This window comes from Cherax quadricarinatus, chromosome 17, assembly GCF_038502225.1.
Source record: "Cherax quadricarinatus isolate ZL_2023a chromosome 17, ASM3850222v1, whole genome shotgun sequence".
Lineage (NCBI taxonomy): Eukaryota > Metazoa > Arthropoda > Malacostraca > Decapoda > Parastacidae > Cherax > Cherax quadricarinatus.
This window is the reverse complement of record NC_091308.1, coordinates 23,161,485-23,176,180: the sequence shown is the minus strand read 5'-3', so window position 1 is coordinate 23,176,180 and position 14,696 is coordinate 23,161,485. Positions and strand designations below refer to the sequence as shown.

At 38.9% G+C, this 14,696-nt stretch overlaps 1 protein-coding gene across 1 annotated transcript in view; it reads left to right on the top strand.

The window, feature by feature from the left end:
* Positions 1-14,696, top strand: part of Impbeta11 (importin beta11) — a 219,058-nt gene that overhangs the window by 66,218 nt on the left and 138,144 nt on the right. The window contains exon 5 of the mRNA XM_070085867.1: positions 13,306-13,473. Coding sequence (XP_069941968.1) covers positions 13,306-13,473 — 168 coding nt within the window. The remainder of the gene's footprint in view (positions 1-13,305; positions 13,474-14,696) is intronic.

Here is a 14,696-nt window from a genome sequence, read left to right as displayed (position 1 = left end):
TGTTATAAATGGCTGTAATTCCTTTTAGAAACATCGTACGAGGATAATAATTATACCAGAGTGTAGCCAGAAAGTTCAGCTATTTTTTGGTAACAACTCAATTTTCATATTTGGAGAGTTTTTTTTTTCTCTCCACGCTCCGACCCATGACCCGTCCCTTGAGGGTCGACAGGCCCTCTCCCAAACTTGTTCTCAGGGTCGAAAAATATTAAAAAAAAAAATTTCTTATGAAAAGTTTTTTTTTTTCTAAAATTTATAGGCTAAAAAAAATTATGCCATCAATACTTAACGAGATATGGAGGCATGAAGTTGACAGAAATTGAACTGCGTACGGCAACATCGCCAACTGCCGGTCACCCGGTAATCATTTATTTTGTTTTTTCTACCTTTTTCTATTATTTTTTAATATTTTTTCTTTTCAAGTAACTTTTATGGCCTGTGAGACCAACATGAGGACTATTTTGTATATATTCACTTTCTGTACTACACAATCACTGCACAAACACTGTTGTCATATTGTTTACAAAACATGTTTACACAAATGAACAAAATAAAATGTTTATTACAATTTTTTCTATATTATATATATGTACATATATACAGTCACTGGACATGTTCTTAGTTCTGCAGCCTGTGGAAGTGTTTGAAATACGGTGTCATGCACAATGGTGTTTTACAGTCCTCGCACATAAAACGAGTGTCCCTGCATTGTTGTGGGCGTTCTTTTTGTATGTGCACAGATGTAACACCTCTTCTGAGCCTTTTTCTTGAAAGCAGTAGCAGAGAATTTCATTAGGAAGTGATCACCAGGCCTCAGATGAGAAGATTGTTGTTAATTTCGTGGGTGGTTTTCTATTGCAGGTGCTGTTCCTTGGTACTTTATTATTATTTGTTTGATGACAGACAAACAAAATTTGCCATTTGGTGGTTTGTTTCTGGTCCTCACCTTATACATATTATGAGCATTGAGCATGGAAATGTCCAGAATATGGAAAAAGTTTTATGTACCACTTATAACTCTTGCTAACACAGTCAGCAAACCCAATCTGCATGTCAAATTTGTCCACTGAACACATATTGAGGGTGTAGTCCATCTCAGCTGCAGGTTTTAGAATGGGTTCATTGCTCTCTCTATGCTGCTTGCCAGTGTCTGCCATTTCATTAGGGTGAACTGATGACAACAGTGTGACATCTTGTCTGTCATGCCACTGAAATGCCATGATGTCATTGGCAGCAAATGCCTGCACCTCACCTCTACGAGTGCCAGCGTCAAACATGGGCATATGTCTACGATTTGCACGCACTGTGCCACACACATCTATCATGTTCACTCGCAAGAATTCTGTAAGTAAAGGGCTTGTGCACCAGTTATCAGTATATAATATATGGCCCTTACTAAGATATGGTTCCATCATTGTTCTAACCACTTCACCAGAGATACCCAGTAACTTCCTGGTATCTAGCTAAGTATTACTTCTGGTAATTATATGCAATACAGTTATATCCAATTATGCCCAATACTACAAGACCACTGTAGCAGTCACAAAGCACAAACAACTTTATACCAAAGCGTTTCCTCTTGCTTGGTGTATACTGCTTGAGCGACAGTTTTCCTTTGAACAGAATTAACCCTTAAACTGTCCAAACGTAGATCTACGTTTGTGTGCGTAGCACTCCGACCTTGATTTTCTCCATAAGAAAGCATGTAAAAAAATGTAGATCTACGTTCGGAGCACTATGCGAGCGAACGTAGATCTACATTTGGACAGTTTAAGGGTTAAAGACTCATCAATAAGCTTCTGGAAGGGATAAAAATACATATGGAATTTCTGTTTCAGATACACAAACACGTTCGTAATCTTATATAACCTGTCATTTCTGTCAGGCCTGGTTTTGTCTGAGAAGTGAAGCAGCACAAATTGATTCATTGGTATAATATCACTGAAACCTGGGGTTGCAATCAGGTGGTCTGTCGACCAGTATGATTTGACACTGTGCTTATACACATATGGCATAAGCATTATTGTGGCAAACAAAAGATACATCTCAGCCACAGTTGTCTCCTTCCACTGGTGTAGGCGTGATTTTGGTGAAAGTATTGTATGCCATGGTGTAATCGAAGTATCTGTTGCTTTCCCTGACAATAATTTCCATCAGGAGTTCGTCAAAGAATAACTCGAAACATTCCAGTTCAGTGGCATTGTTCCCAAGTGTACAAGATGGCTGTATTCCACTTTGACTTTCATCAAAGTGATAAGGGTTAGGAACAAAATTGGCAGCTTCCTGCCAATCCCAGGTGCAGTCTGCTGGTGGGTACTGGATACTGACAGGTGGTTGTGGAGGTTGGTGTGGTGGGTGGGTGGGTGGGGTTGGTCTTTGTTGTAGCTGAGCTGACTCAGCAGCGTGGGTAACAGCATGGCCCACTGCTGGTGCCTCATGGCTGGCCCCACTATAACCACTACCATCTGCTGCTGCATCCACATTTCTCAACCCAATTGCAACACTATCATCATCATTTTCACTATCTGTCCCTGTTGTATGGTCACAGGATGTACTCCGAGATGCACTCCTTACCCTTGGAATAGCATATGGCACACTTCCAGAGTGCATATACTGTCGTATATACTGATGCTTCACTGGAGAATATTCCACTTCACTCTCGGTACTGGAACTGTTTTCAAGAGCTTGGAGTTCATATTCACTATCACTATCATCACCAGTGCTCACATCTGAATCCTGGGTATGGGAAAAGGAGTTTCCTCTTTCATTCTGGTACAGCTGAACATGAACAAGACGGCCCAGCACCAGAGGTGGAAGGTTGAGGGTCATCTGGATTTTCCTCACTATTTCTGGTATTATGGTCATTAGTTTCGGTCACAGCCTCCCGAAAACCTTGAAAGTAATCTTCACTGACACTTCCATCTGTATTACTGTCACTGGGGAACAAAAGTGTCCCAATTCGCCAAGGAGTGAGGTGTTTCTTACTGTGAGGCATGGTGAACAAGGTGTACTAAAATGGCATTCCCACAATACACCACTGGGTGCCCGATTTTTTCCTAGTGAGCGCACTGACCATGCAGACCCATTCTCTCACATCTAGGCCTACCAGCTGTTTTCTGCTTAATTTGACGCCGCTAGAATTTGAGTACTAGTACGGCACCAACCCTGAAAGGGTTAAGGTTTGACATGTTGTGAATTAAAATGCTCTTCTGCGTACCACTGTTGTAACATGTGACTATTTGAGCTATTGTCGTGTTCCTGTCATCTTGAACTAGCGTAGCCATTTTCCTCTGTCCTCTCATTAACAAGGTTTTTGCCCACAGAGCTGCTGCTCACTAGATGTTTTATCGTTTCTCACACTACAGGTAACAACCGACTTGCGACCGAGCTTGGTTCTGACCAACCAGTCATAAGTCAAAACGGACGTAAGTCAAACCTTACTACTGAATATCAGCATCACATTTTTGTAATGACTTTATTTTATTGTTTTATTTTGGTATTTCATTTTTTACTTTTTATGCTGTTAGTACTGTATTTTATACTATAAGGTTTAGGATAAACACTGTGTACAACACACAGTTGTTTATTTCCCAGAAATTTGGCATAAAAAACACGGTCGTAAGTAGAGTTGTCATATGCCGAGCAGGTCATAAGTCGGATGGTAGGTGTATTCTCTGTCCACTGTAGACTGTTGTGTGTGAAAATCCCACGAGATCAGTTTGAGATACTCAAACTACCCCATCTGGCACCAACAATCACTCTACGGTCATAGTCACTTAGATTGTGTTTCTTCACTATTCTGATGTTTGGCCTGAAGTACTGAGCCTTTTGACCATATCTGCATGCTTTAAGATGTTGAGGTACTTCCATGTGGTTGGCTGATTAGATACACCTACCATCCGACTTACGACCGAGTTTGGTTCCGAGAAACCAGTTGCAAGTCGAAATGGTCGTAAGTCGAACTTTACTACTGAATATCAACAAAACATTTTTGTAATGACTTTATTTTATTGTTTTATTTTGGTATTTCATGTTTTACTTCAATTTTTATGCTGTTAGTACTGTATTTTATACTGTAAGGTTTAGGATAAACACTGTGTACAACACAAATAGTTGTTTATTTCCCAGAAATTTGGCATAAAAAACACGGTCGTAAGTCGAGTGGTCGTAAGTTGAGCAGGTCGTAAGTCGGATGGTAGGTGTATTTGCATTAACAAGCAAGTGTGCAAGTATACCTAATAACTTGGCCACTGGGTGTATATACAATGTGTAAAAAGGGAAATACTCCCAAATTTATTACTGCCTACACTTGTGTTGGTGTTAGGCATGGTTTTTAATGCTGGAGGCAGTAGAGATGTCATGTTGAAGATCAATGTGTGGTGTGAACACTTTGCAGAGAAGAAATTAGAAAATGGTGTTTACCTGGAGTTTACCTGGAGAGAGTTCCGGGGGTCAACGCCCCCGCGGCCCGGTCTGTGACCAGGCCTCCTGGTGGATCAGCGCCTGATCAACCAGGCTGTTGCTGCTGGCTGCACGCAAACCAACGTACGAGCCACAGCCCGGCTGATCAGGAACTGACTTTAGGTGCTTGTCCAGTGCCAGCTTGAAGACTGCCAGGGGTCTGTTGGTAATCCCCCTTATGTGTGCTGGGAGGCAGTTGAACAGTCTCGGGCCCCTGACACTTATTGTATGGTCTTTTAACGTGCTAGTGACACCCCTGCTTTTCATTGGGGGGATGGTGCATCGTCTGCCAAGTCTTTTGCTTTCGTAGTGAGTGATTTTCGTGTGCAAGTTCGGTACTAGTCCCTCTAGGATTTTCCAGGTGTATATAATCATGTATCTCTCCCTCCTGCATTCCAGGGAATACAGGTGTGGTGGTATGAAAAGTATAATTCAGATTGGAGGGGTTAAAATGGCTTTGTTAAGAAAGGATGGATGAAATACAGTAGGGCCCCACTTATACGGCAGGTTAGGTTCCAGGCTACTGCCGGAAAGCAGAACGTAATTTTTTTCCACATATAAATGCCAGATAACAAGTTTACACTAACATGTATTAAGTTAGCAATAGAACTAGGCATTAAAAAACAAAAAGTAAAATACACACACAGTACACCCATTATTTACCTCAAAATATTCAGTCTTAATGTAGGGCAAAAGGTGAGTAGCATTTACTATAAGAAGTTAGGTGTGGTAGCCCTCCTGGCCACCACCACCCACACATCATATACTACGACGATGCTTAACCCTTTGATTGTTCGTGCCGTAGATCTACGGCTATACGTTGAGGGTCCAAACCGTAGATCTACACCAGGAGCTCAGCTCACTCTAAGCTGTGAGTGGTAAATTTGGGCCTAGATATGAGAGAATACATCTGTGGTATGTGTATGCACTACATAAAACAAATCCTGCAGCACACAGTGCATAATGAGAGAAAAAAACTGAGACCGTAATTTTAAATTAAAACAGCGAATTTGCAGTGTTTTTTCGTATGTTTTTTATAGTTGTATTTGTGATTTCTTGGTCTCAGTTGATAGAATGGAAGATATATTACAGAAATAGAGATGATTTCGATTAGTTTTAGTAATGGAAATGGGTTGAAACTGAGCTCAAAATAGCAGAAATGTTAAATTTTTGCAATGTTCAAGAGTAAACAAATGATCCCACACATCTAATACACTCCAGCTGGTGGGTCTAATATATGTTCACAAATGTGGTGATATTATTTATACAATTATTACAGTATTGTATAACAGTAAATCTTCTATTTTTTGGTTTGAATAAATTTATTATGTGAATAAAAAATCAAAATGGAATTAATTTGTAAATCTTGAAAATGTGACTATTGAACAGAGGAAATGTTAGTTTACTTCCAGGAATGCCTGCATTGTTTATTCTGGACCCTATTTTGAAATTAAATATTTTGAACTTTGCATTAAATTGGCCAAATTACCAATTTCCGATCACTTTATTTTGTAGTTGAAACAGTTGACTTGGCAATTTCTTGTGCTCAATTGATAGAATAAAAGTAATACAGTGGACTCCCGGTTAACGATATTTTTTCACTCCAGAAGTATGTTCAGGTGCCAGTACTGACTGAATTTGTTCCCATAAGGAATACACGTATTGTGAAGTAGATTAGTCCATTTCAGACCCCCAAACATACACGTACAAACGCACTTACATAAATACACTTACATAATTGGTCGCATTCGGAGGTGATCGTTATGCGGGGGTCCACTGTACTAGTGAAATAGCTAAGAATTTTGTCGACTGGAGTAATATAATTGGCCTAAAATGGGAGTCAAAGTCGGCAAAATCGCCGATGCGTAAATATCACTGACACATCAAAATTCGCGAGAGGATGATTTCATCAATTTTCCATCAAATTTCGTACTTTTTGTTTTATTACCTTCAGAAAAAGATTCTCTACCATTTCATAAGAAAAAATAAAATTATTTTTTGAAAATTCTAGGACACTGGTGCACACTTCGAAATTTGGCCTTTGGACCCTGGAAGGGTTAACCCTTTCAGGGTTTCTGCTGTACTAGTATGGCTTATATGCCAGGGTCCATGACGTATTAGTACTCATAAATTCTAGCATCTTCAAATCTAGTGAGAGAAAGCTGGTAGGCCTACATATGAAAGAATGGGTCTGTGGTCAGTGTGCACAGTATAAAAAAATCCTGCAGCACAGTGCGTAATGAGAAAAAACAAAAAATGTTGACCGTGTTTTTGGATTAAAACAGCAACTTTGCACTGTATTTTCGTATGGTATTTATTGCTGTGTTCTAGTTTTCCTCGTCTCAATTGATAGAATGGAAGACATATTACAAAAATTGAGATGATTTTGACTGGTTTTACAATGAAAAGTACCTTGAAATTGAGCTCAAAGTAGCAAAAATGTTCGATTTTTACCAAAGTTCAAAAGTAAACAAATCATGCTAAGCATCCAATACACATCAACTGGTGAGTCTGATATTCTTTCACAAGTGCGCTGATATTATTTATATCATTTCTACACTAATGCAGTAGTCTGCATAACAGTAAATCTTCTATTTTTTGTGAGAATAAAAATTCAAAATGGAAAGCAAAAGAATGTAAGAGGGGTGTGGGGACATGACTAATGAACAGAGGAAATGTTATTTTAGTGCCAAGAATGTCTTGTTTATTCTCGACCCTATTTGGAAATTGGCATCTTTTGAAATTTGTGTGAAATTGGCATAATTGCTAAATTCTGGCCACTGTATTGGATAGTTGAAATCGGTAAATGGGTGGTTCCTTGTACTCATTCGATAGAAAAAATGGAGTTCTAGCTAAATAGGTATGATTTTTGTCGACTAGTACACTGGAATTAGCCAAAAATAGGGCTCAAATTGGGCAAAATCGCCAATGCATAAACATCGTCGAGACCGCTAACTTCGCGAGAGCATAATTCCATAAGTTTTCCATCAAATTTCATACTTTTAGTGTCATTATGATAGATTCTCTATCTTTCCACAGGCCCTCTGAGAGGGCCTGTGGACCCTGAAAGGGTTAAAGCTCCAAAGTGATAAAATGCATATACAGTGCACTCATTACTTGCTGTAAAATATTTGTAGTCTTAATGTAGAGTGAAAGGTGAAAAGCATTTATTTGTAGAAAGTGGTGTGGTAGGTAGGGTAGTCTAGGGAAGCCTGCCTGGCGACCCCACCCAGTATGTAAACAATCTGACGATGCGTCTGGTTATGGTTCATAAACATTCATACAAACACCTTGCAGTGTGAACAAGTTGTCTCCACAGTGGTACAGTAGAATAAATAAAGACCAATACGTACAGGTCCTCCATCACAAATCTGGCATCATTGGGACCTGTAGTGTGCCGGATTACTGAGTTTGCCGGATTACAGAGTGGTTAGGTTAGAATACACTTAATAAAATTAACCAACTTGACTTACACAAAATTCATTGAACATGAAAGCAATCAAAATCATGTCTGTTTCTGTAATATATCTTCCATTCTATCAAATGAGTCCAAAAAAAATGAGAATACAACCATAAAAAACATACGAAAATATACTGCAAAGAGGCGGCTAATGGCTGAGAAGTGAACTCCCTTATTTATCGTCCATCTTTTTTATTTTTGTTGTACGTTAAGAAGCATCTTTCCATCATTCATTGCCCAAGTTTCAATGAGATAGCCCAACAAACAACCGAGAAAAAAAAATATTTACCAAAAATCATATATGGCAAGCCCAAGCCAGGTACTGGAAATAAGTCACTTTGACTTTTCTGGGTTATCCTAGGTTCTCTATACATACACTGCTATGTATGATAATCTATGTAACTGTATTTGTGTATACCTGAATAAACTTATTTACTTCTAGTCTGTCAACTGAGTACAAGAAACCGCCCATTCACTTATTTTAACTACCCAATTAAGTGGTCAGAAATTGGCAATTTGGCCAATTTCACACAAATTTCAACAGCTGCCAGTTTCAAAATAGGATCCAGAATAAACAGTGCAGACATTCCTGGCACTAAAATAACATTTTCTCTGTTCATTAGTCATGGCTACAGGCCCCTCTTACATTACTCTTGCTTACCATTTGGAATTTTTATTCACAAAAAAAATAGAAGATTTACTGTTATGCAAACTGCTGCATTATTGTAATAATTGTATAAATAATGTCAAGCCATTTTATTGCTTCTTTTTGATTATAATAATCTTGACTGTGTGTTGGACTGGCAGGCGGACAGGTATTGGACGGTGACGTCATTTGTTTACTCTTGAGCTTCGCTAAAGAATAGAACATTTTCGCTACTGTGAGCATAGTTTCAAGGTACTTTTCGTCAAGAAAGCAATCAAAATCATATCTATTTCTGTAATATTTCTTTCATTCTATCAAATGAGACCGAAAAAATGAGAATATAACCATAACCATACAAAAATGTACCACTAAGCGGCCGCTGATGGCTGAGAACTGAACTCTATTTATGGTCTAATTTCTTTCACTTTTGGTGTACGTGAAGAAGTATCTTTCCATCATATATTGCCCAGTTTTGAATAAGATAACCCAGCAAACAACTGAGACGACCGACTTGTTGAAAAAAAAAAAAATAATAATAATTTTATTTACTACACGTACATGTACAAGGTATACAGTCCTAGCTGACATGAGTGACATACTACTGTATAGAAAGCCGCTTGTTATGCAGAGTATTTAAAGAAAATTAGGTCAGTGTCCCAGGATAACACCCCCACTAGTCGGCTAACACCCAGGTACCCATTTACTGATGGGTAAACATAGACAACAGGTGTAAAGAAACATGCCCAATGTTTCTACCCTGGCTGGGAATCGAATATTTACCAAAAATCATGTATGGCTAACCCAAGCCAGGTACTAAAAATAAGCCACGTTGACTTTTTTGGGGTTATCCTGGGTTCTCTACACAAATGCTGCTATGTGTGATTATCTATAGAGAGAAAATAACTTTTTTGTTTCAGGTTTATGGTGCAGTACGAGTGTATATCACAGTTAACCCTGTGCTACACTCCGATTTCTCTAATATAAGCCCCCAAGACAGGGATAGGAGAATGGTATTTGTATGCCATATATCCTCTTCATACCTCCGTCAAACTGCTCTGTATTATGGCAAATATTATTCATTCTGGAGTATTTAACATGTTTCATGTTATTTATATTGTTTCTTATGTCATATTAGATCAATTGTGATAGGCAAATAAGCTGTAGTGTTGATATTAGCGTAATAAAGCATATTCTCCTGCATCATGAGACTGAGTTCATGATAACCGACAGTGGCTTCAAAGCCACCTTATCTTTAATGGATAATGTACTGTGTAGGTGCTTCACATAATGAGAAGCATTTCTTTTATTCATTGGAACCATGGCTAGGGCTAAAAGTAAGCAGGTTAAAACAATAAATGGAGAAAAAGAAATTGGAATGACTTATGCAGCAAGTAGTGCCACCAAACAGTACCAGCAGGTTGGTGTGGCGACCCTGGAAATTTGAAATTATGCTAGCCAAAATTAGTGCCAAATAACTGAAGGAACCGAATAACTGATTGCCGGATTTTTGATGGCGGACCTGTACTTCCATTCTCGTATAATTTTTAGAAGGAATGATACTCTGACAAATTATTATATTACTATTATAATTATTTATTATTATTATTATTATTATTATTATTAGTATTACAAATTATTATTACTATTGTTATTATTACAAATTATTATAAGTTACATTAAATTATTACCTGGAGTTTACCTAGAGAGAGTTCCAGGGGTCAATGCCCCCGCGGCCCGATCTGTGACCAGGCCTCCTGGAGGATCAGAGCCTGATCAACCAGGCTGTTACTGCTGGCTGCACGCTATCCAACGTACGAGCCACAGCCCAGCTGGTCAGGTATCGACTTACGGTGTTTGTCCTGTGCCTGCTTGAAGACAGCAAGTTATTATAATAAAAAATAAGCACTAAGCCCACAAGGGTTGTGAATTGCTATATATAGTGAAGGCATACGAAAGGAATATTTATCTACAGTTATCCCCCAGTGTTTTACTAGGGGAAAACGTAATTCTTCCGACACTCCTACAGAGCTGCTCTGTAAACAGATATCATATTTGTCAATTTTTATTCTGTGGGTATATGTATAATGTTTATATGCTATGTAATGTGTTTCTTATATAATTTTGAAGAAAATATCAGATAGATTAATGAAAATGTCTACATTAATGTAAAATAAGACATTTAATCTGCTCAAGAGAGATTATTATTATGTAGTACATATTACTATGGCTTCATGAGTAGAGACTCTTAGTGATTTTAATGTGTACCTGCATGCCAGCACAGTAAGTATGTTTAGGTACAGGTATACATAAGCATAATTATCAGAGTACATACAAAATATGCAACAACTTTAAAACATTTGAAATTTTGGAAAGTTTCCAGACATGATAGATGTGCTCATGGAGAATGTAAACAAACCGGGTGGGGCACGCCGTATTTGAAAGGCCGCTTGCCATAGCAAATTTTGGTCATAATTTGAAATTGCCGTACAAGCGGAATGCCATAAAGTGGGGCCCTACTGTAACTGGATTTTAATTTTTTCTTTTCTAGTGAACACTAAGTCTAATATTAAGTGTCTTTCCGCTCTTCACTTGTTTGATTTTTTTTAATGCGTTTGCCAGATTTCCGACATTACCCTAACTCCGATAGATTTCAAAAAACCCATTGACAACATGCCCATGCACTCAGCCCCGGGCCCAGACTCGTGGAACTCTGTTTTCATTAAGAACTGCAAGAAACCCCTCTCGCGTGCCCTAAGTACACTATGGAGGAGGAGCTTGGACATGGGTGAAATTCCACAGTCACTTAAAACGACGGATATAGCCCCACTCCATAAAGGTGGCAGCAAAGCATTAGCTAAGAACTATAGACCAATAGCTCTGACATCCCACATAAGAATCTTTGAAAGAGTGCTAAGAAGCAGGATTGCAAATCACCTGGATTCCCAAAATCTGCACAATCCAGGGCAACATGGGTTCATGGCAGGTCGCTCCTGCCTCTCACAACTACTGGATCACTATGATATGGCCTTGGATGCACTGGAAGAAAATCAGAATGCAGATGTAATATACACAGGCTTTGCAAAAGCATTTGACAAATGCGATCATGGCGTAATAGCCCATAAAATACGTGCTAAAGGAATAACTGGGAAAGTGGAGAGATGGATCTTCAACTTCCTAACAAATCGAACACAAAGAGTAGTGGTCAACAGAGTTAAATTGGAGGCTGCCATAGTGAAGAGCTCTGTTCCACAAGGCACAGTACTTGCCCCCATCTTATTCCTCATCCTCATATCAGACATAGACAGAGATATACATCACAGCACCGTATCATCCTTTGCGGATGATACTAGGATCTGCATGAGGCTGTCATCTGCTGAGGATGCGGTTAACCTCCAAGAAGATATAAACAAAGTTTTCCAGTGGGCAACTGTAAACAATATGATGTTCAATGAGTACAAATTCCAACTACTATTTTATGGAAAACTGGAGGAGATAATAACTAGAACAGAGTATACTACAGACTCTGGCCATACAATAGAGTGGAAAAATAATGTAAGGGACCTGGGAGTAGTAATGTCTGAGGATCTCGCTTTCAAGGATCGCAACAGTGCCACGATCGCACGTGCAAAGAAAATGATAGGATGGATAATGAGAACGTTCAAAACGAGAGATGCCAAGCCAATGATGATCCTTTTCAAATCACTTGTTCTCTCTAGGCTGGAATACTGCTGTACATTAACATCTCCATTCAAAGCAGGTGAAATCACAGATCTAGAGAGTGTGCAGAGATCCTTTACTGCACGTATAAGTTCTGTCAAGCACCTTAACTACTGGGAATGCTTGGAAGCACTTGACTTGTACTCGTTGGAACGCAGGAGGGAGAGATATATCATAATCTACACTTGGAAAATCCTGGAAGGAATGGTCCCAAGTCTGCACACAGAAATCACTCCCTATGAAAGTAAAAGACTGGGCAGGGGATGCAAAATGCCCCCAATAAAAAGTAGGAGCGCCATTGGTACACTAATTAAAACACCATAAGTGTCCGGGGCCCAAGACTGTTCAACAGCCTCCCATCAAGCATTAGGGGAATTGCCAATAAACCCCTGGCTGCCTTCAAGAGAGAGCTGGACAGATACCTGTAGTCAGTGCTGGATCAGCTGGGCTGTGGCTTGTACGTTGGACTGCGTGCGGCCAGCAGTAACAGCCTAGTTGATCACGCCCTGATCCATCGGGAGGCCTGGTCATGGACTGGGCCGCAGGGGCGTTGATCCCCGGAATAACCTCCAGGTAACCTGAAATTATTACAAGAAATTAACTTGAATTATTTACTATTTGTCACATGGGTTGTCCAGTCTGTTTCTTTGACTGAAATCTGTAACTACATTAACATTTGCTTTTTCATGGTCACTTCAGTAACGGTTCTTTTTGTATATTATGCAGTCTCATTTGCCATTCTTCTGTGTTCAGTGGTATGTTGTTGTAATTTTTTTTAACACCAGCCATCTCCCACTAAGGTAGGATGATCTAAAAAATGGTTATTTGCATTGGTAATTATGAGTTCTTAGTTTTTGAATTTTGACCACTAAAACTTGTATATTATGTTATGGATTTTTATTTATAAAGCTTGTGCTTTGTATGTGGTGAGTGTGATTAATCATTCATGTACACATTCATGTAACATATGCACAGTGCAGTATTTCTATGTGAAAATGAATACATAAATGGAATTTTTCAGGTGTTGCATGTAATGTCATTCATGATTGAAGTAGTAGGAGTGGGTATCCAGCCTCATGCTGCTCCTCTGGCCCAGTATTTACCCAGCTTGTGGGAAGAATCTGCTGATCATAATATGTTACGTTGTTCTATCTTGACTACACTTGTGCATATGGTCACTGGGCTCATGGTAAGTTTTTTGCTTTCTAATAAACTAATGTCAAGATGTAATCTCTATAGTAAGATACTTTTAATGTGTAAAAGTTGTGCTTTTTTCATTGTTTCTTAACCCTTTGACTGCTGCAACCCCAAATCCTAAAGTGCCTCCTGGTGTCGAAAAATATTCGAAAAAAAAAAATTCTTATCAAAATGTTAAGATTAATTTCTGATTGTTTTAAGTAAAAAAAAATTTTTTTTTTGCTATCAGTACTTACCGAGATATAGAGGAGTAAAGTTGGCAGAAAATGAGCTGTGTATGGCAACAGCGGCGAATGCCGCTCACCTGGTAAACTTTGGTTTATTTCCATTCAAAGCTTTCCTGTTTTTTCCTGTTTTTTTTTTTTAACTATTTTTTCACATAACTTATGTGGCCTGTGAGACCAAAGTAAGGTGCAGTGTACATATACATGTATACACTCGTTGTAACACAATAATTGCACAAACATTAGTATAATTTTTTTTTTTTTTTTTTTAACAAGTCGGCCGTCTCCCACCGAGGCAGGGTGACCCAAAAAAGAAAGAAAATCCCCAAAAAGAAAATACTTTCATCATTCAACACTTTCACCTCACTCACACATAATCACTGTTTTTGCAGAGGTGCTCAAAATACAACAGTTTAGAAGCATACACATATAAAGATACACAACATATCCCTCCAAACTGCCAATATCCCAAACCCCTCCTTTAAAGTGCAGGCATTGTACTTCCCATTTCCAGGACTCAAGTCCGACTATATGAAAATAACCGGTTTCCCTGAATTTTTTTTTTTTTTTTTTCAACAAGTCGGCCATCTCCCACCGAGGCAGGGTGACCCAAAAAAAAGAAAGAAAATCCCCAAAAAGGAAATACTTTCATCATTCAACACTTTCACCTCACTCACACATTATCACTGTTTTTGCAGAGGTGCTCAAAATACAACAGTTTAGAAGCATACACATATAAAGATACACAACATATCCCTCCAAACTGCCAATATCCCAAACCCCTCCTTTAAAGTGCAGGCATTGTACTTCCCATTTCCAGGACTCAAGTCCGACTATATGAAAATAACCGGTTTCCCTGAATCCCTTCACTAAATATTACCCTGCTCACACTCCAACAGATCGTCAGGTCCCAAGTACCATTCGTCTCCATTCACTCCTATCTAACACGCTCACGCACGCTTGCTGGAAGTCCAAGCCCCTCGCCCACAAA